Source organism: Gadus chalcogrammus, chromosome 5 (assembly GCF_026213295.1).
Source record: "Gadus chalcogrammus isolate NIFS_2021 chromosome 5, NIFS_Gcha_1.0, whole genome shotgun sequence".
In the NCBI taxonomy this organism is placed as follows: domain Eukaryota; kingdom Metazoa; phylum Chordata; class Actinopteri; order Gadiformes; family Gadidae; genus Gadus; species Gadus chalcogrammus.
The window spans coordinates 7,266,222-7,292,074 of NC_079416.1; the positions used below are offsets into that span (position 1 = coordinate 7,266,222).

Consider the following 25,853-nt stretch of genomic DNA (forward strand, 5'->3'; position numbering starts at 1 on the left):
GTGTGCAGGTGGGCTGGACTGCATGTCTGTTTGTGTGTCTGTGTATCTGAGTGTGTGTATTTCTGTGTTTCCAATGTGTCTCTTTGTGTGTGTGTGTTTTCGAGTGTCTGTGTGTGTGTGTGTGTGTGTGTTTGTTTCCAAGTGTGTGTGTGTGAGGAGTTCCTCATTTAGGCAGTGTAAGCCGAGGTCCTGCACCAACGGAACGAGGCGTTGACCTTTAGCGGCGGCGCCTGGCAATGCTAGCCCTATGTCTTTTGAATATTCTAATGCTTTTGTTGGGAGCGAAAGCAAAGAAATAAATATACATGAGGTGGCTTTGAACTGCTGTTATTTGAAGACATGCGATTACCATCCGTTTCATCGCTCGGTTAAAGCATTTCTTTACTCAACATAGTTAACAGGAGAGTCCTTTAAGTAATTCATATTCTGACGGGGAAAATACTGTTGCTGTGAGCGAAAATAAAAAATATTCAAACATGAGTTGACTTTGAACTCTGCAGTTATTTGTAGTTAACCGATTTCCATAGTTACAGCCCTAGCATGAGGCGATTTTTCGCTTAACTTAACTTGGTTAACACAAGAGCAATTAAAGAAAATCCAATTCTTAACTTGACTTGGTGTTAATCCTGTGAAAGTGCTGGGAAATCTGCACTTTATACAACAGTGTAAAAGTCATAGTAGGGCTGAAATAACACCGATATATTACCCTTTTATGAAGTAGATGATATCACTGTATTCATTTCCATAACCTGGTTAAGTTACCCCATAGACAGTTGTTAATTAGATAATTATTAAACCATAAAAAAGGCACTTTCACTTTGAGATCCAGTAAAGTGCATGACCTCATGGGGTTAATTACTTTGAAAGATTCATATTTTATTTGTTAATTGGCTGACAGTCAATTACGGGTACAATCACCCCACTTACTGAATTCATGTCTTTGAAATCATTTCATACCTGTGTGTGTGTGTGTGTGTGTGTGTGTGAATGTGTGTGTGTGTGTGTTTAAACAAAGGGTGTGTGTATTAGGTTAACTCCAATGAATGGGTATGTGTGTGAGCACACACACATGTGTATGCGTGAATGTGAGCCAGAACAATGCTTCTTTTGACCAAACCAAAATAGAACCCAATTATCTTCCCTTCAAAACCCCACTTTTATTTCTCTGTGACTTGTTGCCAAATTATTTTCAGAATTGGCCCGAATTAATAATCATGAAACGAATACAGCTACTCAACTTAGTGTGTCTGTTCAAGATAAATTGATTCGATAGGCGAGTAGTTAACTACCCCCCCCCCCCCCCCCCCCTCGAATGAATGGCTGAAGCAATTAATTGGTGAAGTAATGAGTGGCTGATTAAGTGAACTAATAAATAAATGAATGGAGGAGTTAATAAATAATGGCTGAAGGGATGGACGAACGGCTGAAGGAATGACTGAATGAATCAGACCTGTGGCGTTGACGCAGGACGTCCCGTCGGGAGCCAGGACGAGGTCGCCGTCGCAGTAGCAGAGGGTGCCCGACTCCACCTTATGGCAGTCGCTGCTCTCACAGTGACTACAGTTCTGCACAGGGCTGATGAGGACCTCCCCGTCCGCCTCCATACCTGCACACACATAGACACACACACACAGGGACGCGCACGCATACACACACAGACAGGCACGCACACGCAGGGATGTGCACGCAGACACACAGGTAAAAAAACACACACACAGGCACGCAGACAAACATGCACGCATACAAACATACACACAAACAGGCAGCATCACACACACACACACGAGCAGACACATATACACACATGCACGCACACACACACAAGGGCAGACACGCGCATGACATCAAACACAGAAAAAAGGCAAACATCAGACACACAGTAATGCAGAAACACTCAAACTGATATGCACAAAAGCACCATACTAAGGTACATGGTACAGCAGGTCATATTGTTGGGGGAAAGTTAATTGAGTGGATAATGACTGGGATTTACCTCTGACCATTTATTTTGCACGAGAGAGTGAGAGAGGGAGAGAGAGAGAGAGTGAGGGAGAGTGAGAGGGGAGAGAGAGAGAGAGAGAGAGAGAGAGAGAGAGTGAGCGCGAGAGCGAGTGGGAGAGCGAGTGAGAGAGCGAGCGAGAGAATCAAATAAAACATTAACGGTGCTCATCTGTACTAAAACCACAATATGGAATACTTTCGCAACTAAACAGGAAGTGGCAATGAAAACAAGGGCAACCACCAGCCCCCCACCACAACCACCGTCCACATTAACCAAGTCAAAAAGCTTCTCGCTCTAATGCTTTAACGGCCACTTGTTAAGAAGGCTCTGCCAGAGTGTGTGGGACCAAACTACTGCGGCAGTCCATCCAAAAGCCTCGGTGAACTGAATAGAATGGACCGAGCCACCGGACTGTGTGCAAGTGTCGATTAGCATGCGCCGCAAGCATACTAGCTTTTAAACACTTTAAAGACACTTGAGAGATACCATTTTCTTTTTGCATCTCTGGGCTCTGGGTGAACAATCCTCATACAACCTCTTCCTCTTCATCATCATCTTCTCTTCCGCCGCCTTTGTCATGTGACGGCGAGGCAAGCGGTGAACTCTAAATGCCACGTTCCCTCGAGATAAGGACACACACTTTTTACCACACTTTTCTCGCGACTGTTTACTTCCCCGTAGCCTGGTAGCGGGTTGCCTAAAAAAAAAATCCACTTAAAAATAATAATACAAATCCAAAGAAGACACACAGCAGGTGTGTGTGTGTTGTTCTTTATCCCACTACCTTTGAGAGCATCAAGGAACGTCTCTCCGTCTGGGCTGATGAAGGACGAGCCGTCTCCGCCGTCGTGCCTGGCGTTGTTGTCCACCGAGGTGTTGCCACCTGCACAGTTTGGAATCGACAGAAACACATGGGACTCAATGTCGATAAGACACTCTCCTTTGTTGAAATCCTATTTGGTGTAAGCCCCAAATGAATAGAAATGCCTGACAAAAATATCAGCCCATAGTGTCTTAGGACGGATCTATCAGTGTACTATATGGACCAGAAGAACACTACGATTCGTTTCTTGAAGGACATTCTACAGAATATGACGTATAAACAACAGAAGTCTATAAAAGGTGGAACTAGGCTTAAATAACCAAAATGTAGCAGTTGCTCAACCACAGAGTACCGAATACAGTCATTTATGTGGGTTTCTTGAAATGATAATCTTTTTTCACTATTGACCGTGAGCCAATGAGCTCATGCTAAATAGGACCTGACTGTCAGATCAACTTGGCTAGCACTGCGGCTGCTGCTGCTCCATCCATCACTCTAATGTGGATGTTTATGAAGAACAAGCCGACCTTCGCAGGGCTGAAAGATGGCATCTTCGATTGCCAGCCTGAACTTGAGTGGGTTAGCCAAGTAAGCCAAAGTTATTCAAAATCTGATATGTTGCAACCAGGGCTTTAAAGGGATAGGCGGACAAGTTACCCTCTGCGCGGACTACTCAGAGGCAGCTGAACATATAATTGAGCCATCAGTGAACCACAGGTTGCCTAATAATAACAGAGCTTAAAGATAGTGCCACATTTTATCTGTGTGTTTGCAGACATACTACAATCTCAATGTGTTGTTATTGGCACTCGATTTGAATAAGCAACTCCTCAGGAACATATTGGAAATCTTTGGAAGTGATTAAAAGTGTTTTCCCCTCACATGAGCAGGAGCCAGGTTATTGTGACTCTGCAGGTCAGTGGAAGCAGCTAGCGGAGAGAGCGAGTGCTATGCCACCAACTCCCCTGCTGGACGCTGAACCATGAGTTTGGAATTTAACAACTCTCCTGAATCTAGGTAAGGCAGGCGCCAAGTTACAGATCTCTCGGCTCAACCCTTTAAACAAATGAGCTTGTAGTGCTGCAAGACAACTCCATTTGTACCACGATTGTAAATTGAAGCGGCACGTCTCAGGTATTATTCGAACCCACAACTGGAATAATAACAAGCACGACTCAAATCTGAAACTGCAGTGAAGTCCGACACCTCGGAGAGCGTCTCCGGTGTGGTTCAAAAGGGGACCGCCCACCTCTGAAGCCCCCTCCACCGCCTCCGGAGATGCAGCCGCCGCCTCCGCCCCCGAACCCCCCGTGGGTCGGCCACAGCTTCTGACACGACTGGCCTCCGTGGCCCCCGAGCACCAGGGGTCTCCCGCCCTGACTGGCAGGGGCACTGTCGTTCCAGCCCCCGCCGCCGCCTGTCACCGAATACAAGACACGTTGGACATGACGCCGGTCCCCCCCGGTGTGTGAGGAGATGATTGTGTGTGTGCGTGTATGTGTGTGTCTTTGTGAGTTGGTGTGAGTGTGTGTGTGTGTGTGTGTGTGTGTGTGTGTGAGTGTGTGTAGGTGTCTGTGTGTGTGCACACGACAGGCAAAGTTGAAAAAGGGAAAAAATTGTCAGGCACACATAGAGGCACACACACAACCGTTTTACTCTACAGCCATCAGGTGCGGCAAATTCTGGCAAAACACAGCTAAACTCTAATTCCCATGCATACAGGCAAGAGGAGATTAAAGCGACAGCTAATGAATTCAAAGCCAAGTCATTTCTCAAGTTCCTAAGTGCTGACCTAATCCATATTCACTGCCACTACCTACAGCCTCCCAGAGCCTGCTTTTAAAAAACACGAATACAACTATGAATTTGAAATATGGCCAGTATTTCACTTCTTATTCACTCCGTTCTCCGCAAAACTAAACCGTTGGACTTAAAAAGCGTCCATCGGGAGCTTAAACAATGCCCTCCTTTTCGGTGATTTTTTCTTTGGCTGACTAGTTGTTAGCTTCTTTGGTCCCATGAATAATGGAGACGGAGGGGTCTTGTTAAAGCATTTGAACCGGGAAGGATCTGGTGAAGCCAACCTCTCAGAAATCCGGCTAAATTTTGAAAAGTAGAAGGAGGCGGGTTGGAAAGGGGGTCTGAAGCCCACATTAGCGCCGCACACAAGCCATGGTGAGTGGGAAAAACAACAACACAACCCGTGGGTGCTGCAGAGGTTTCAAGGTCTATGAGACTGATGCATCAGGACAGGACCTACCCAAAGCCCCATAGATGTGTTTGTAGGCAGCAGTCAGACCCGGCGATATAGACACATGCCCGGGATGTCTCGGTCTGGGTATTATTATTAATAATTCTCTCTCTCTGTCTCTCTGTCTCTCTGTCTCTCTCTCTCTCTCTCTCTCTCTGAATTAATCGGAATAAATACAAAATAATAAATAAAACCCCACTCACAAACACTCATAAGCAACACACACAGAGGACACACAGACACACACTCAAAGTCAACCGTACCCGCGGCGTTGGACTTCCCGCTGCGCCCCGGTTGGCTGGGGTCATAGTCTATCTGCTCCATTTGGCTGTCTGATTGGCTGCTGTAGCCCCTGCCCCCTCCCCCTGCGGCGATGATGAGGGGGATGTACGCGTCCCTGTTGACCTGGGGAGACGGGGAAGTCACACAATCTTTTGAGCGGGGGATTTTTAGAGCCGACAACCTGCACGCAGCACCGCAACGATGCACAATGTAAACCGTCGGCAGGCTCGTTACCTGCGCGACGTAGCCATCTTTGTTGCCACACGTGAATTATAGATCACAGCATTTGAACACTTTCAATTTTTGATGAGGCTATACATACGCACACTTGTGCGCACTCGCAAAAACACACACGCATAATGACACTGTGACACATGCACTTAATCAGTGCATATTGTTTGATCAGAGGGACCCCCACGTTTGCGTACTCAGAATTCCCTTCTTCAACCACAGGAAACGCCCGCCTCGGGCAAGGTCATGCTCCGCTCGCTTTTCTTTGCTTTTCTCGTTCCACAAGGCGCCACGTGTTGCTTTTTGGGGGACTTGGTCAGGTGTCTCCTAGGGCTACGACGCCGTGTTGCTGATTACAAGGGCCAACACACATTTACATCCACCTGTTGGGGAGCTCATTAGGAGGCTGGGGCTGCGCCGGGCGGTGGAGCAGCCAGCCCTCAGGCTACTGGAACACAGCGGGCTGCTCCATCGCACAGACCTCCACCGAGTCGTGGTCAGCTAAACAAGCCCGTTTGATAGCGAGCACTGTTCGGTTGGTAGAAAAACGGTTAGATGATTTGTTGTAGTAAAGTTGTTGTCGTTTCAGTCCTTTACAAAGGGACAATTTCCATTATTTACACATGGCAATATCAACCGAGGCACAGTGACAGGGTCGTTTTGCCACCCAAAATAACAAAGTGGATGTTATTTCAAAGTTTAGTGCAAAGTTTCAGCCTTGCCCTTTCCTGTCTTTCCCTTGGTGTGTTTTTTGTGCCGCACTTGTATTTTACAACCCAGGGGGTCAATGCGACGCTGCTGAATTGTGGGCGCAATCGCCGCCGCGTTCCTCCGTTCATTTCTTCATTGGCCGTGTAAACGGCACCAATTAAATGCGGCCCCCCGAGCGTCTGAGCGCCTCATTTCAATCGGCCCATTGTTGCCATTGTTGGTCAGATAATGAGGCAGGATTATTATTATTACTACATTGTGCTCCTGCCCTTCGGGGTCTATCCTGGTTCTTAAGTTTGCAGTCCACAATGAATCGGCGCCCGGCCTCAGCGGGGTGCTGATTCATATCCAGATGTGGGCGCAGCCTTTATGGTATAAAAAAACAATTGGATTGAGGTTCTTGCGAACTGAGTGAAAACTAACGGAGCCCAGCTTCCCTTGCAGATTTCTGTTGTTCTCTGGACCTCGATATTCTGTGTACTTTTGATAAAGAATGTTTTCATTGCTCCGTCGATAAATAAGCAGGCCTTGGGTGTCGCCATTGTTTCCTTCTGCTTGCTTCGTCGTGAACCAGACGTCTCTCTAAAGCGGATTCATTGGATCATATTGCATGTTGGGAGAAGGCTTTCAACAGGATTCGAGGACGGACTCATCGTCAGAGAGGAACAGAATGTGAACTCGCAAGATCAGGAGGGTCCGAGGACTGACGGACATGCTGCTCACCTTAAAGACGTAGGTGGCTCCGCCCCCTCCCCCTCCGCCCCACTTGACCTGGGACTTGTTGACCAGCGGGGAGCTCTGCTCAGCGCAGATCCTACTGGGCACCATGTTGGACTGGAAACAGAGAGAGGGAGACAAGGAGATAGGGGGACAGAGGGAGAGGGAGAGAGACAGAGACAGAGAGACAGAGACAGAGACAGAGACAGAGACAGAGAGAGAGAGAGAAGTCAGAGAAACAGAGAGAGTGAGAAAGAGAGACAGTAGACAGGAGAGGAGAGACAGAGAGATGAGATGAGAGAGAGAGAGCTGTCAGATTAGCAGGCTAAGAGATTAGCCCCCTTGCGAACCACCACCACCACCACCACCACCACCTCTGAGCTATGACACGTTGCTCTCCAGAGTGACAGGTCACAGCAGTGACATGTTCCCACGGCTGCATTAAAAAGACAATATATGTATTCATGCACACACACGCACACACACACGGACACAGACATGCACACACACACACACACACACACGCGCGCGCACATCACCTATGCACGATCACTGACACATTGTACGTCTGGCAAGAGGCTCTTGACAGTCGGGGGGATGAAAAGAAGCAGTACATTAGTGGGATTGATTGACGGGTGAGTGAGAAGGTAATGAAGGTTCCCACTCTACACACACACATTTTAAAAGTCAGTGTGTGCACCCTTGTGTGCATGAATCTGTATGTGTGTGTGGGTATATATGCCACACATAAACACACACCATACGCAGGCACGCAGGCACGCAGGCGCAGGCCCACACACACGCACACACACACATACACACACTCTCTCACACACACACACACACACACACACACACACACACACACACACACACACACACACACACACACACACACACACACACACACACACACACACACACACACACACACACACACACACACACACACAGAGACATGCCGGGCAGAGTGAGTGAGTGCCTTTGTAGGGACAAGACAAGCACCATCTCTCTCCCTCCCTCCCCCATGGGACGACTGGGAGGTGTGTGAGGCAGAGAATGTGTTCAACGGAACAAATCACTTTTCCCCTTCCCTGGAGAGCCCCAGGCAATCCCCCCCCCCCCCCCCCCAACACACACCTTCCCCCCCCACCCCCCCCCCCTCTCTCCGCCTCCCTCAAACCATGCTAGAGGGTTGAGGAGGAGGAGGCCCCCGTTAAACGACTTCAGTGGCCCCACGGAGCCACGGGGCCTGCTCTCTCTTCGTGCACTATGCTCCCTTCTAGACACACCGCGTTACAAAGTAATAACTCAATGACAAACGGCCCCCTGAATAACAGCGGCCTTCTGTCTGATAAACGAACGAGGGAAACCGAAAAACAACCTGCGCCCAAAACACAAACACAACAAAACAATCCCAATTTAAATGAAATCAATCATCCAGACAATTGCAAGGAAGAACCGTTCCCCGGTGCTGTTCCTCCTCTCCATTTCGTTGGTTGAAAAATAAGTAGTTTACTACAATAAATGTCCAATAAACTTCTGAAAGCGGCCCTACCATCTGTGTACACCTCACACATTCTGACAGATTTGGTTTATTTGCATATATTTGCATACATGACCATGATGGGTTTGAGCTGCTTGTAATTTCAAAAGAAACCTCTGACGTGTGCGGCTTGGATATCAGCCCCGACACAAAAAGAAAATAGGCTCCTATTCAGCACGTCTCTTTTATATCCTTTCTGTACACAGGGTCTAAGAAAAACTATTCAGTTTCAACTTTCTCAACTGCATAACGATTCAATATTCGATATTAAATATCGCAACGAACATTACACTTCAAACTTTTTTTGTTGCCCCCCCCGCAACGGTTAGCCTGTGTGCGTGTTGAACCTCAGGTTCAAATGATGGATGTAAGCACTTCTGATGGAGCCTCTGAGCCCACAGAAAGGGGACGGGAGAACATGTGTTGCAGTGAACACACTGATCCGTCGGGGGGGGGGGGGAGAGAGCAAGTGGCGGGTCAAGAGCTGTTTGTGACGGGGCCAGCCCCGACCATTATAGCCAGACATGACCCCCCCCCCCCCCCACCGGACGGACCCAGGACATGCCCACTAAGTGGAGGTGAAAGAGAAAAGGCGTATAAAAATGTCAACAGGCAACATGGTATCATCGAGAGGTCATTGAGCAACATTGGCAGCGAAGGAGGAAGGAAAACATGATTTCCTTCCGTGAGGAAAATTGGATCCGAACTATGGGTTTGATTTGTTGAATTTGAGGCTTCCTAGTTGGGTTACCATCGGACTATGAAGGATGGGGCTGTTTCAGTAGGAAGCATAGAAATCATGTTTCTTTATATAATTCGAGGACACGTTGGACAGTTGTTAAAGTAAGGATCTACCATAAAAGGGATTTAATAGAGGGAATGTCACAATTCCACTCATGTTGTTCGGATGCTGCGTTTCTAAGGGTGGGGAAAAAAAAGTTAATTCTTTCCTAGACTGTATGTAGAGGAAAAATAGATTAGGCCCCTTAATCCTTGACTTCCCTACCATGTTTTCTAAAAGTGTAATCATTCTGTTTTAAGCGTTAAAATTGTGTTATGTGCAGAATTCCATGCCTCTCAGTGATAATCAAGCGACCAAAAACTTGTAATGTAATAACTTAAACTAAACCAAACCAGAACACTTCAATTACACTTTACAATGAGGGTACATTAATTAACCATTAAGTAACATTAGTTAATGCATTAATAAGCATCAAGGTACAGTTAATTAACCGTCTAGTTATAATTGACTAACAGTGTTTAATAATGGTATCCATCTTAACTTAGGTATTATTGTTTGAATTATCTAATAGGATTAGAATTAACCCACTACTAAGGATTGGAGATGGTGTGCAACCTTCAAGTCACAACTCAAAACTCACCTGTTCAAACTCGCACACAACGTCTAACTGATCACTGTTTTGATTGTTTTTTTTTTGTTTTGTTTTGTCTTGTTTTTGTTTTATTTATTTCTTATTGCTTATGTTTATTTATTTATTTATTTATTTATTTATTTATTTATTTTTTTTCCACAATGTCTTGTTTTTTAAAAAATTGTATGATGACTATATGCTCTGTAAGGTGACCTTGGGTGTTTTGAAAGGCGCCTCTAAATTAAATGTGTTATTATTATTATTAAGTGCAAACCCTAACTTTAAGAAGAACTGAACCCCAAAACAAAAACGAACCCTGCCCTATCCACTATACCCCCGTGTCCTAACGTGTAGTACTAGATTAACTCATGGTTAATGAACGGTTAATTAAAGTCTCATTATTGTAAATTGTGAACCAACACACCGCACCCGACCACAGTACAGTGAAGCCACTCACATTGGGACAGGCGCTCTCGCCCCTCTGTCCCACCAGGACGTGGAGCAGCTCTCCCTTCTGCAGCCGGAAGTCCGCCGTGATGTAGACGCCGTGGGACCCGGTCACGGCCAGCACGCTGCGCCCGCCCGCCGCCCCGTACGCCGTGATCCTGGTGGGGGGGGGGGGGGGGTAACTCTCGGTCAGCAGCAGAAGAGTGTGGTCAACTGAAGCTACATACTGTACACTCGTTAGCAGTATTGCCATTTATATTGTTTTTAGTGTAAAAAATGCAAATAGTCGAAAGTCAAATAGATGACTTAGGCAGATAGTGATTATAGAATGTAGAAAGCATTCTGATTGGCTGAGGATATAGCTAATTGAGGCACAGTGACTGAGCAGCGCTATAAATAGAGTTGTTAGATATCACAATTTGGCCAAAATATGACTTAGGCAATTATGGGATGAGGCTGACGAATGTACAAAGCCTTTATACAGAAGCATCATGGCAGAAGCACCACAGTTGTCACTCAGAACAACCATCATGGGTCTGTTCTTTTTATGTACCAGGGCACGGCTAGTAGACTGTTCACTACTTGAGTCTCCTAAGTGAAGCCTTTGTGGGTGTCTGTATGTCATCATATGCTAAAATATGGTGTCTTGTAATTGCAAATGTTAAATTTTTTAGTGTTTGACTAATATATATATAAACATATATAAAACTACATTCCTCACAAATTATTGTTTCCTGTCTGGGATTAATAAAATCTAATCCATCTCATTTCCTACGGAGAAACATAAAAAAAATTTATATCTTACCATTCGCTCTCTTAGACGAATGGATGCATTAGATTTACAAAGAGAGGAAAAGAAGGGCTGATAAAGAGGATAATTAACCTAATGATGCAGTAAATCTCTTTCTGGTCTCATTAAATAAAGTTAGATTCAGACCGTGCTTTTTGTATTTGTCCTTTTGCCCTTAAAAGATAAATAGCAGGAGCCAAACTTTAAACTACTTTGACCAACTGAAGAAATTCCACATTCAGTTTGGGAGTTTATCGCACTTAACCTATGGCCAATTGAAGGGAGGAATTACTTGGATTGTAATTCGTCGCCCGAACAAACGCCGTCATTCCTCCTGCAATTTTCTCAGAGACGGATGTCCTCCCCAATCCATTAAATACACACGTAATGGGTTTTAGCCATATCTTCACACATACACACACACACAAAGACACAACACACACTGAAACGTGCTTCATGGGCCACAAATGCATGTGTACACTGCTACATTCGCCCCCTCAAATATGTCCAATGAGACTTGACTTGCTGGTAAAAAGCTAAAAAGAAAAAAGTTGTATTGTATTGGATTTATTTATCATTTCTCTCCTCCACTTGGCTGTTGGGGATGAGACAGAGAGAGTGAGAGTGAGAGTGAGGGAGAGGAGAGTGAGAGAGGGACAGAGAGAGAGAGAGAGTGAGGAGAGCGAGAGAGGGAAAGAGGGAGAGAGGAGAGTGAGGGAGAGTAAGGGGAACTGATAGAGAAAAAAGCCCTATATCTTGTCACTGCTTTTCGCTAGCTCAGCTGTTTGGCTAATGACTTCTTGGAGGGGCAGACGGCTTGGTCCTCCCTGTCTGTACCCGTCTGTGGACATCTTCCACTGACCCCGCCAGCCCGCGGTGGGGGTGGCAGTCCTATTTGTGTAGAGCATGCATCTACAGCCCCGTCTTTTAGCCAACGACCTTTTTAGCATATCACATTATGTGAAATGTGTTTGCGTGGGTTTTTCCATCTCAGTGTGCGATTATGTGTGTCCGTCTCCCACTGACTCTGTTTTTGTTCAGCGATATATTTTCGTAACCGGCTTTGTAATGTTTAATGAGTTCAAAATGAGGTTTGGCCTGTTTGCCCGTGTCCATTCCGGTGTCTTTGTAATCATTTGAAAGCAGTGCTTAAGGAATTATTTTAAATAATCCTCTCACAAATGTATTATTATTAATAGTAATAGTAAAAGTAGTAAAATAGTAGAAATTATAATAATACGAACAGTAGAATTATTCATTTAGGTGATATAAAACAATGATTGCTATTTATTAATTTAACATGATTTCTACTGAATGGCCAATTAACCTTTAGTAAGAAGCAATAATGGTTATGCATCTTGCTCAAGGATGCTAAGAGGTAAACCAAGACCAAACCACTACCTTCGGTCTTTGAGTCTAACACCCTGGCCCTTTCACACTATCCTACCCCCAGAAACCATTGCATTTCATCCAGAAGCTGGTCCATTTCATCGTATCGATCTATGCTTAGCAGCCACACCTCGACTTAAACTACTATCGATTTTTATGTCTGAGTGCATTTATTTATTTTTAGCAGCAAACTTAAAGCATCCACATCCAAATGGGGTAACGTTGCTCAGCGAAATGATGATGAATGTTAGCGTCATCTTTTTTTCTTTATTTTTTTCGAGAATTCGGGCCGCCATCAGAGTGGCCTTTGCTCTGCTCTGTGGGAAACTGATTAGGGTAATTCTCCCTCTCCACTCAATGCGTCGCCAGGTTATGCCCAATGACGGAGAATGTATAGATATGAGAGGCGATATTAATGTTACTAAGCATGTAGCATGCGCCTCAACATGTATTTCCCACTTGTTCGCTACGTACATATACCCGATACCTGTGTGTGTGTGTGTGTGTGTGTGTGTGTGTATGTGTGTGTGTATGTGTGTGTCCTTATAAAAGGGTAGGGATGAAGGGCCATCTAATAACATTGTAATCGTGTTATGGGAAAGGGCACTTGTGTATTCCCGTCCCGGGATAACTCAACTATGGCTGCGGCTGAACTATGCATTGTTGAAATATGTATATGACCCAATGTCGATCTATATGTATATTTGTCTTCATGTGTTTGTCTATTTGTATATTTGTTTGCGATGTCGTTCTAAAGGTGTGTTTGTCATTCCTGCATTTACTGCACATACTGGGTATTTTCTGTAATCTTACACAGCATGCCATTTCTTTGATTTGTTGTGATTATCAATTTGCACTGTCCCTTCTCTCCAATAAGCACACGACAACGTTGGTGCCATGTTGGGAATACCGGCCTTCGGAGTTTGTGTTTTTGTTGCTAGATAATGCATTTAAAGATGAGGATGAAGAGGAGGAGGAGAAGGAAGAAGAGGATCTAATTTCTAAATTACTTTGCTTCAACATAAAAAGTGAACAGACATGAAAGCCCTTCAGTTGGCACTGATAGAACGCTACCAGCCCCGGATCTCTAAAACATTTATCCCCTTTTGATTCGTCTCATCACTCAGCTCGCTCTCCGGCATTTTTAATACGAGACGAGATGAATACCATCAAATAAAGAGTCTCAATAACTCTGAGGGAAGACGTCAAACCTCCTCGATGTTTAATGTTTACAATAATAATGCTTAATCAGCCCTTTTCACATCACCACAAACCCCTTCTGGTCTCTACTTCCTCCTTCCCGAAGGAGACAGATTTCCAATAGACCTTGGCGAGGTCAGGGCAATTAAATATTTATCTAATATGGGGCGGGTTTAATACGATGACTGCATAGAGCAGCAGCCAATGGGGGCGCCGTTGAGGTATTTTCATAAACAATCAAGATGGCTGCCGCTGACACGTCCCACTTTTTGTTGATCTGAGCGGCAATAGGTCTATCCAATTTTGGTCTGCCCGCTGATTCCGCCCCTTTGAAATCAACAATGAACCGAAAGGCTCCATACTGATACGCATTTGCGAATAACTCCGGGGGTTCATCGACGCGTGAGCGATATCGGAATGATGAAGTACAGTATAATTTCCCCATAATCATAACACTTCCTCCTTACTCGCTTTATCGCTAAACACAAATAAACATTTCCAAATAAACTCATTTGCAGTTAAGCCACGTCACTACTGACACCCCAAGCCCCTGATTTTCTTCTCCACTCCTTTTCGTCCTACCTGTAGGTGCCGGTCTCGGGGACCCTCCACATCTGGACGCCTTTGAAGGGGCCCCTGGTGCCCAGGGTGATGTTGACGTTGGTGTAGCGGTAGGAGTTGCTGCACTGGCTGGGGGTCGGGCCCTCTGGGCCGGAGGCCCCGCAGGTGTGGAAGATCCACTTTTTGGCTGTGTGAGGGATAGAGCAGAACGTGGTGAGGGATAGAGCAGAACGTGGTGAGGGATAGAGCAGAACGTGGTGAGGGATAGAGCAGGACATGGTGAGGGATAGAGCAGGACGTGGCGGATAGAGCAGGCCATGGGGAGGGATAGAGCAGAACATTGTGAGGGATAGAGCAGAACATTGTGAGGCTATAGAGCAGGACGTGGTGAGGGATAGAGCAGGCCATGGGGAGGGATAGAGCAGAACATTGTGAGTGATAGAGCAGAACGTGGTGAGGGATAGAGCAGGACATGGGGAGGGATAGAGCACAATATGTTGAGGGATAGAACATGACGCTATGGTACACACGTATGTAATCAAAAGCCGTCTTGGTTACACATTTACCCAAATAGGTTTGAGATCCCAAGCAATGAACTTTGTACTCAATTGTTAGCATCTTATCATGCAAACCTGCAATCATTCAGCCACATATACACGCACGCATGTGTGCACGCCTGCACACACAATGATACCGGTGCGTGCCTGTGTCACCTTGCATCATAAACTGAAACACCCAAATGCCTCCTTTTTAAAGTTATTAAACACAGACAGATAAAAGACAGCCCTGTGCTGCTAAAGCATTATGTTTGAGCCTGTTTATTTTCCCCCTCACCAATCCGTGGCACTCCACTTCCATGTAAATAAAGCCTCAGAATTCGTGTGGGGGGAGGGGGGGGCTGTGAACAAACATATCTGTGCACAGCTGGAGGTCTGACGCACACAGCACCCTAAACCACAACCCCCCCCCCCCAGATTCAAACTTAATAAATAAATAAACAGCCAAAGAAAGTGAGGAGATCACAGGTGACAAACATTCCTCCTCATTCCCAATGTAATCCCACGTGTAGCCGCTAATTGACATTCAATCCCCCGCAATTAACGTGAGATTAGTCTTGTCAGACCGTCTGTTTGCGCGTGTGTGTGTCCGTGATCGTGTCTTTGTGTGTGTGTGTGTGTGTGCATCGTCAGGGGAACACAGCTCCGCTCTATCTCCTCTCTCCCTCCCTGTGTCCCCTGCCCTCCCTCCCTGCCTCCCTCTCTCCCCAAAGCAATGCTTAGTAAAAGATGGATGCTTTTGCGGTGATGCTCATCATGTAGTTGAGTCCAAGGTTTAGTGGAGCTTGTCTAACACCGGGTAAAGTCAAAGTCATTACGAAAGCCGAGCAACTTCCAGCTGCAACGGTTCCCTGACTGCATCTGCATTGTCTTCTATGACAATTACATCTTGCCCACTTGCAGTCGGCCACGAATGACAACGATAAATCCTCTTCAGCCATTATTAGTGCAAAAAGCCTTCCATGCCGATGTAACAAGGTCCATGCCGCACTCCGCCTCGGTGGCTTTTCTGGGCTCCTCCAGACAAGGACACAGGTTGGTGATGTTTGGAGCCGTTTAATTGTACGGTTGGCAGATAATGATACATGACCTGGTGCTCCATGTTGCCTTGCAGGAGAACTCCCTCTGAGTGTGTGGTTGGTGATGGCTGGTCTAACCTGTGCACACTGAATGCTCAATGAGTAACAGGTGTGCAGCCTGTCTGTCCATCAGTCTGACTCTAAGCCAGGTGAGGGTTAGGGTCCACACACATGCTGGTTTTATTTAGAAGATATTCGAGGCTCAGAGGGACCAAACCTTGACTGGCATTTGGTCGAGGCTCGCGTGATATGACCCTGCCAAGTAAAACAGAAGTGTCTGACTGAAAACAGGATGGCTAGAGAAGGAAAAATGTTCAGCTCTGGAAAGAAAATGGTCAGTATAACACAGTATATAGGGGGATGAATCGAATGGCCACAGTATATAACAGTTGCCATTCGATATGTAGTTCACTTGGGTAAGGCGATTTAATGTCTGTCTGGAGCCTTTCCAAACTGAGCACGCCAAAACAAACAGAAAAGCAGGCATAGAAAGAAAATGCTTCTTTTGGTTCACCCGGCTCCAAGCAGCATGCTCCTTCAAAATGGTTATAGATGGCCAGTACAAAATGTGGCAGATAAGGTAGCCATGGAAACCAGAATAAAAGATACCACTAATGCTAGGATTGGCATTATATATTTTTAAACCCAATTACTTTCTTTGATAAATATTGGAAGAGGATGCCTCAAATCCTTCAAGTGTTGCATTACAAGATTTGGATTAATCCTGATTTCAATATCGCGGGTTTATTATAACCTTGACGATCACATAATTTCACTTTTTTTAAAGAGTAAAGACCGTGTATGTATCTGAGAAACACTTTTCGGTATATAAACAGCTGAAGCTTGTCTCTGCCAAACAACAACCACCGTGCCAATTGTGGAACAACATTCAAGTACTTTGTTTAGTATAAGTATGGTGGCCAATAGAAAGCCCCTCAAGTGATGGTTTGCTAAAATAGCACTTTCTAACAACATGTGCTGTTACAATGTGTGTCCATTGCTCCGTCCAAGCATTACAATAATACCCACATGTGACTCTTCTAGCTATAAAACTAACAAGATCACAGGGCCAAACTCAAAACACAACCAAAATGCTTTGAGGCAGATGCTTTGACTGCAAAATCCTTAAGCCTTATTGTGCTGTTGTGCTGTGGCATAGTATTATTATGGATGTTCAGTCGGTTTCCGTTCAAATTGGGTCTTGTTGGTCTCTTTTGAATCGTAGTAGTAGCATACCCACTGAAACCCGCATTTGGCACTCGTGTTCAAACTTCGAATTTCTACAATATTAATTTCAATAGTTGGCACACACAACCCACGCACAGAGTCGAGAAGATATGGGCATCCCTGATGGCGGATTCAGATGTTCGACATTATTATGACATCTGGAGCGAGACTGCACAGCGGCAGAGACAGAAACGAGAAAGTGCAAGGGGCCAAGTTATGCAATGTTTCTGATGAATTTAAACTTTGTCTGACAATGTTGTTGTCTGACAGGATGTTTCTGCTTGTCTTGCCACTGGCTATGGATGAAGATTTGGCCGAGGAGTGATACCGTCAAGCCATGCTGTCATTCTAGTGATCTTTCCTCTAGATCCCAGATGAATGCTCAGCCATATATCATTTGCTGTGGTTCCGCTAATGGGTTGTTTCCAGTTGAGATCCTTCCCATGTAAAGTGCATCGCAAGATCCCCACCCCGAGCCACATGATTGGTTAAAATCCACTTCCTGTTCACCCAGATTCGAGCTTGTCTGCCTATCACATTTGGGATATTCATCTAAACTCAGATTTGTGCGACTAATTCGTCCCAAATTCTACCATTCTAGGCCTATTGTGGAAGGCTCAGCCTCACGACAACCAAACACATGGAGCCCCAAAGCAACACGCGTTCGTCATACTCACCCTAGTTTACTCCTCATGTATTTCTTACATCTCGTTCAGAGACAGTTGTTCTCCATGGGCTGCCCATTAGAGCAACTGATCAAGGCCAGGACCGTGCACAGACGAACGGATTCACCCGCTGAACGGGAGCCGTATGGACCCATAAGGCCACAATTAATCACACTCTGTTTTAGCGGGGTTCCACTTATCAGTCCCCTATCAGTGTCCTTCCTACTGACTATAACCCCCCCAACACACACACACACACACACACACACACACACACACACACACACACACACACACACACACACACACACACACACACACACACACACACACACACACACACACACACACGTTCAGAAAGCAACAGCGGATTGTCGCCGGACCACCACTTGTGAAGCATGTGAACAATGCGGCGCCGACACGCGCTCTGACGCTCCCCTGTGGTCATTAGCGTTGCCTTAATGGCCGAGGAGGATTCTCATCCATGGAGATCTGTGGGAGCAGTAAACAGACATCTGCTGTCAATTACTTTTGAGAGCCAATCGGATCGCCTCAATCACCGGCCCTTCTGTCTTTTGATTTGATTGCAATTACCCCCCCCCCCCGCCCCCACAAAAAAAACAATAAAGACATAAATTGGAACTTTGATTTGTTTATGCTCTTTTATTAGGTTGCATCAGGAATTTGTAAAAAGAAGTCGATCACCTGAATAGCAAGCACTTCATTCTGCATTCAAAGGACTGCCTTCCATAACTTTGTGGACCTCACTCTCTAATTTTCACTATAAAGTTGACGGTGTTTTGTTAATTTTTCACACCGCTGGCATCTGGTCGTACGTGAGAGTGAGGCTGAACAACTTTGAAGATGAATTATTTTTATGTCGCCGCCTCCCACAGCAGACGGTGGTGTCACTGAGTAGAACACAGAGAGACAGTGGTGTGCCTAAACACACACGCACAACATGGTGTGCGTTTGCACGTGTGTGTGTGTGTCCGTGTGGGTGTGTGTGTGTGGCTCAAACCTGGTTTTGAGGTTAGCGACGCGTTGCTTTTCCATCAGCAAAGGTAATCACAGAGAGTGCGAACCCAGCTCATCTTAGGGGCAACCCCCCTATACCCCGCCTTACACCATCCATACCCCCCACCCCCCTCCCCCACCACCTATCCCCCCCCCCCCCCCCCCCCTCGCCCACCGCTAAAGTCAGCTGATGAGTCAGCAGTGACAGGTGGCGGGGGTCTGTGTGTGTGTGTGTGTGGGGGGGGGGGGCTTTCTAATACAATGGTGAGAAATGAAAAGTGCACGGACGCCCCGGAGAGACGGCGCGACCGCCTCCCGCGTAACGAGATGAAATGGGAAAATAGAAGAAAGGGGAGAGACGGAACGGAAAGAAAGAGCAACGTAAGGAAATACAGGACGAATGAAAAGAGAGACAGACAGAAGGGAAGAAAGACAAAAAGAAAAAGGGAGAGAAAGAAAGAAAAACAGGAAAGACAGAAAGAAATACAGGAAAGAAAGAAAGAAAGAAAGAAAGAAAGAAAGTATCACAGGTAAGGAGGAAACACAGAAAACACTTAAACACCAAACCAGGCCATAAACAGACACACATAAACAACAGTGTGAGGTGGACCCCCGGGGGGGGGAGGTGAGGACGGGCTCAGGGCGGCGGCGTGAGGGTGTGGTCGACAGACGCCGCGACGCCGCGCTGCAAACCCATACAAGCTGAGACTGATGCATTTTGTACGACCATTTGTTGGAGTTGGTGTGGGTGGGGCGGCGCCCGAGAGGGTAAAAAAGAGTGAAAGGGTTTGGAAAGACACGGCGGGCCGGGAGAGGGAGAGGGAGAGGCGGAGGGGGGGGAGGGAGGGAGGGAGGGAGGGAGGGAGCGCTGAAGGGCGAGGGAGGCGGTGAGGCGGGGCGGCTGTGTCAGCGGGGGAGACATCGCGGGGTTAATCATTGAGTGTGTCGGGCTGAGGGAGGAGAGGAGGAGGAGGGGGGTGGGGGGGGGACGGACGGTTAGAGTGACAGGTCCGTTGAGATGAGCACCCCCCCAACCCTTCCCCCCCCCCCCTCTCTCTCCTCCATCCAGATACCCTCATCAGGGCCCGGCCCAGGCGTCTCCCTGCCAGCTCAGAGCCGTCAAGCGAGCCGTCTGCCAGAAGGGCAGCAAGGGAGAGGGGGGAGGGGAGGAGGGGGGAGGGGAGGAGGGGGAAGTAGAAGAGAGGAGGAGATAGAGGAGAGGAGGGGACGAGGGGGGGGGAGAGAGAGGGGAGAGGAGGAGGGGGGGGAGAGAGAGGGGAGAGGAGGAGGGGGAGGGGAGAGAGAGGGGAGGGGAGAGAGGAGGGGAGGAGATAGAGGAGAGGAGGGGAGGAGGAGAGGAGAGGAGAGGAGAGGAGAGGAGAGGAGAGAGAGAGAGAGAGGTGGAGAGGAGATAGGAGTAGGGGAGGAGAGGAGATAGAGGAGAGGAGGGGAGAGAGAGGGGGGAGAGAAGATAGAGGACAGGAGAGGAGAGGAGCGTAGAGGAACGGATAGGAGAGAGAGGAGGGAAGGAGAAGACTGGAGAGGACAGGAGAGGACAGGAGAGGACAGGAGAGGACAGGAGAGGACTGGAGAGGACAGGAGAGGACAGGAGAGGACAGGAGAGGACTGGAGAGGACTGGAGAGGACAGGAGAGGACAGGAGAGGACTGGAGAGGACTGGAGAGGACAGGAGAGGACAGGAGAGGACAGGAGAGGACAGGAGAGGATGGAGATGTGTGGCGGATGTTAAAGAGCCTTGGGGCTGGCTTTGAACACGGTGCCACCACGCTCGGGACAGTCCCCCTCCCACTTAATATCTATGGTCATCAAAATGGAGCGAGAGAGCTGAGATCTCAACGTTCCATTACCCCTCTCTCTCGCTCTCTGGTGATCGAAGCCTCTGCTGTCTATGCTGGAACGTTGCTGAGGTAATACCTGTGTAAGCACGCAAAGTGTCAGACCTTTTTATTTTTGGAATGATGTACTCAGCGCTACTCACACAAACTAAACCCTTGTTCTGCAGAAGAGAGAAGATAACAATAATAATAATCATAATTAATAAGAACAACAGTAACAATACTAATAGTTGATGAAAGCGTTTTTCTTCATCTCAAATTGACTAAGCTACAGTTCCTCGTCCCAAGTCCTATCCATCACCATCACACCCATATAGTGATATTAAAAAGACGAACGACCTCCGCCTAACAGTAGAAACAATTCATAAGAATGACGATCGCTCAGTCGCGTCGCGCCACACGACGTCGGTATCTGGGAGAGAGGTCTTCATCAGCGGCCGCCGGTGCTCTGGTGTCTGGCGGTTGATTGATGCGACGTCGTTGTGGTCGTGACTGTCTGTTCAGCGCTCTAACAATATCCAATTACAGTGGACGGCCAAACATTCCAATCATTCCCATCTCCCCCCACCACCACCACCACCACCACCACCACCACCACCACCACCACCACCTCCTCCAACACAGACCACCCACCTACGACCCCTCCGCTGACAAACGCGACGAGGAGAGGCGGCGGACCAATCAATGTACCCTGATTAGACGAGAGTGACTGGAGACACAGACGCTCTATCAGACTCGATCAACAACACAAAGCGTTCCCTGAGCAGTGGGGAACCGGCTGGATTATGAGGCGGGTTGGGTGGGCGTTGCCGTGGTTAACACACCAGTTCAAATGGAGGGGTTGAGGCTGACTCACTACCCGGGGGAAGTGATTCACTGGGTGGCTTCTTCGCTGGTACGCCGCCGTCACCAGCCCGGGAGATGGCAAATAAGATATTGATGAATGCAATTAGCTATAATAACTCTCTCTCCTTGCATTCTGTATCTCCCTCTCTCTCCCTCCCTATCCCTCTCCCTCTCCCTCTCTCTCCCTCTCACTGTCCTTCTCTCCTCTCACACTCCACCATACCCCCCCCCCCCCCACTCTCTCTCTCTCTCATTTTTTTTCAATTCAATTCAAAAAGCTTTATTGGCATGAGAAATAAGCATTTACATTGCCAAAGCAGGTGAACAATAAAATAAAAAGGTCAGGTTTATGGTATAATATAAGCATAAAACATAAAATCGTACATACATCTCTCTCTCTCTCTACTTGGTATATGTGTGAGCGTATGATAACACTTTTAAATAGTGCCTCTATAAATTGTGTTTCAACTGCAGAGCATGTCCAGCAGGCTCCAGGTACTGCTTATGTATTTTTGAGAGCAAACGTTTCGGTTTAATGCGTTGGGGAAATCCTCATCTAATCTATAATTAAAATATGGAGAGAGCCTTTTGTTGCACCATTATTCTTTTGGGTTTGGATCACGCAGTGCAAAAAGAAAATACAGGAAAATCCACTTTGCCTTCAAATGATCCTGGCCGGGGCTTCTGTTTGTGTGTTGATAGGGGCAAATTGCTTTGATAAGGACTCATTTAGGCGTTATGCAAGGGTTTCAGATGCTGAGGCTCACCGCAATCACTATCCACTGCCCATTCCCGCTTAATTGATTCAGTCGCTGTGCACAACAATGAAATTCAGAATTACAAATGAAAGATGACCTTGTTTTGTTTTAACAATGGTTGCTTCTTCACAACCGCGGCATTAAAACGTTTTCCCCTCACAGTTCCAGACTGAGAAACAAAAATACGCACACACACAGAGCAACTCACCACCTCAGAGGATACAAAATAACACCATTCCTTGTTTTTAACATGTGCTTGGGTGAATCTTAAACACAGCTCCTCCTTCTCCGGTGGAATAAAGAAAAGGCTAAACCTCATCTTCAGCCTCTTTTGTAGCGTTTAAGGTGGGGGAAATGTCAAGTCTCTGTATCTGGCTCCACTGACATTCTCTGCAGACAAATTGGTGGGCTCTTACACTTCCAAACTGCCCGTCCTGCTCCATTTCCTGTCAGAGGAGGGCTCTCTGTCACCTGGACACAACGATTGGAGCACACTCCAGTAGGGGGCACACTCTGCTTACTGCAGTCGCTGTGCACACAGTGTGGCACGTCACGTGAGGGGCAACTGAATTATTAATGTCTGCATATGTCTATATGTGTGTGTTTGTGTGTGTGTGTGTGTGTGTGTGTGTGTGTGTGTCTGTGTGTGTGAGCGTGTGTCTGTCTGTGTGAGTGTGTGTACGTGTGAACATGCACAACTCTTTGTGTGTGTGCGTGTTTATGTATGTGCGGGCATACATGCACATCTTTTTGTGTGTATTGGTATATGTGTGTGTGTGCGCGTGAGAGTGCATATTTATGTCATGGGTGTGTTTGTGCCAGTGTGTGTGCGTCTGAGACTGTGTTTATATTTGTGTGTGTGAATATGTGTGTGCATATCTGAGTGGATATGTATGCCTGTGTGAGTGTGCGTGTGTGAGTCTTGCAGTGCTTGTGTGAGTGGATGTTGTGTTTGATGTGAATGAAAAAGGCATGGAGTGAGTGTGATCAAGGGAGTTGAAAAACAACATATGGGGGAAAGAAAGGGGCTCAATAATGATGGAAAGCAAGCAAGCAAAAACAAAAGCAAACCGCTTTTTTTCGAGGGGGAAAGCACTGATGTTACACTAAACTCGAGTTGCAATACTTCTGAGACCACATCTGAGAATAATACACAGAATACTACACAGCCTTTAGTACACACAACCAGCTCAAGGGAAAACTCACAGTCATCCGGAGGGAAGGGACGTCCAGGAGGGTTGCCATTGGACGGGGTGGTCGTCCTGATGTTCTGATTGGTTGGTCCGAGTGGCAGTCTCGCCGTGCTCGTGGCCACGGGTGGAAACTCGCCATTGGCTGAGAGAGAAAGAATAAGCAAACATCACTTCTCCACTGACTTCATTGGGCTTCATCCCCATTCACACAGTAACAATTGTAACTGTGCAAGAATGATGTTTAAAGGATTAACACATGATGGGCATAAGTATACACCATTATAAAACATTCAACACACGCTGGGCGTTCAGCAAAGCTTTGGATGCTAGGTTGGGTGTTCAGAATATAGCCAGCCAACAGACACAGGGGTTCAGCGCTTTTAACTTGGTAAGGTTATGAAGTGAATAGGATACGCCGAGATATCTGTTCATTTTACTCATAATCGTACCAAGATTCATTATTGGGCATCCGAATGGGGAGTTTGCTGGGTTAGTCTTTCCTTGCCGTTTGCCTCTCTCATTGACTTGCAGATTTACAGTATCCTAGCTCCTGTTCATGTGAGGGTAATACACTTTAAATTCTGCATTTCTTTCAGCGACGTGCTTCGAGAGTTCACAGTCAACCCGGGTTACATTTGAAATTGTTTGAACTTGGAGCACAGTGCGTCAAAGTGGAGATCCCGAGCTCTCCGCTACACCCAGGGAAATGTTGGCAGTCGGAATACTTTGGCAACGCAGTCGCTTAAAGCTTGTCATCGGATGACAACCAGGGGGTCTATAATCTTCCCCAATGGAAATGCACGGGGCAGGAGGGAAGCCCCCACCTCCTGTTCGACCATCAACCCTAGGTGTGATAGTGCATCCCGTCTAGGCCGCTTTCCTGGCAAGCTATCAAGCATCTTAAACAAAAAAATATGCTGCTACTTGGAGACTGAGATCATACGCTAGAGTGGTTCTCTTTGAATTGGGTCCAATCAGCGCACCTCTCGTGGAGGGGTTTGATGATTGGGTTAAATTTGTTCCAAAATGTTTTTCAAATCCATTCATTCCTTAGAACGTAGCCGTTAGTTCCCCAATGACTTATTAAAAAGTGAGATAATTGGACGGGTGGATCTTAATTTCTCCTCCTTCTGAGTAGGTCAATGAAAAAGGATTTGAGAACCGGATTAAAGAAGGAACAGCCATTTGGTTATTTTAGGATATCTTCAGCAATATCTTACATTGTTTTCACATAATCCCATTCTTGGATGAGGTTTCTGCACTCCTAGAGAGTAGAATACAACTCAATTATTAGAATGGTATCATACCAGGAGTAGTAGCGTTGTTTCAGAGGAAACAAAACATAACTTTTTCAACATGTTCCCAGGCATTAATTATGAATTCAGGCTGGACCAACAATTTCCTTTCACAGATCAACAGATCATGCGTCTCTATTCTTGGTTTCCATGGCGAGGCAAGGGATGTTTAGAACGGTTACTGAGAGTCTCGTTGGCATTTGACCTTGTGAAATGTAATGCAAAATCCATCCCGCCCACCCCCCACAAAACACAACCTTATATGATCGTATTGTGCCCACAGACTGTTACACATATGGAAATGTTTCACCCATTGGTTCACATGACTGTTTTTAGGCAGTAGACTTCCTTTCTACGGACGGCTTTGTTCAACATTTCTGCCACTGGCAGCGGAAGTGATCCATATTTGGCACATTGAGTGCGGGAATTGAATGGCTGCCTTGTCTCTGGCCAAAAATAATTCCTATTAAATCCTTGAATATTACCACCACAAACCACCGTACAGGCATTGCTGCAGCTTGGTTGTGCCTCGTGATAGTGAAAGTGTCCGCTGCAACTCGCTGACTGTAGTATGTGGAAAATTCATTGGCGGTCAACAAGTTATTTTTCCGTTGCTTTTGTTGAGCAGATAGCACTAGGCATCGGAGCGAAGGGTATAACGAGGAGAACGATCGCTCTCAGCTCTTGTTCCCCTGATGTTGTGGATGCCCAAAGCTTTCATCCACTCCGCCGACAACAACCAGACCGGCAGTACTGACTTCATGTGCTGTGTAATTTCAAAGGTCGACCCATTGAAAATTTGCAGCCGACCGATCTATGTCTATAATTACGCGCCAGATAAAAATATATCAAGGATGAAATTTAAGAGAAGAATAAGCATTTATGCCAATGAAATGGAATGGAATAAATTGGATCAATATCTCGAAAAATAAAGTGGTCCATTCTGGGATTATCCTATTCCTAATGGGTTTAACTTTATCATGAACACCAAGGCCATTCAATATTTAAAGCAAAAAAAAATGAAACCGGCAAATAAGG

The 25,853-nt window shown here is 46.5% G+C and overlaps 1 protein-coding gene across 1 annotated transcript in view; it reads right to left on the reverse strand.

Annotated features, from left to right (window-relative positions):
- alk (ALK receptor tyrosine kinase) overlaps nucleotides 1-25,853 on the reverse strand; it is a 343,107-nt gene that overhangs the window by 20,707 nt on the left and 296,547 nt on the right. Inside the window, exons 11-18 of the mRNA XM_056590947.1 lie at nucleotides 23,534-23,662; nucleotides 14,345-14,510; nucleotides 10,394-10,541; nucleotides 7,024-7,134; nucleotides 5,340-5,481; nucleotides 4,075-4,242; nucleotides 2,787-2,885; nucleotides 1,451-1,606 (exon numbers count right to left, since the gene is read on the reverse strand). Coding sequence (XP_056446922.1) covers nucleotides 1,451-1,606; nucleotides 2,787-2,885; nucleotides 4,075-4,242; nucleotides 5,340-5,481; nucleotides 7,024-7,134; nucleotides 10,394-10,541; nucleotides 14,345-14,510; nucleotides 23,534-23,662 — 1,119 coding nt within the window. The remainder of the gene's footprint in view (nucleotides 1-1,450; nucleotides 1,607-2,786; nucleotides 2,886-4,074; nucleotides 4,243-5,339; nucleotides 5,482-7,023; nucleotides 7,135-10,393; nucleotides 10,542-14,344; nucleotides 14,511-23,533; nucleotides 23,663-25,853) is intronic.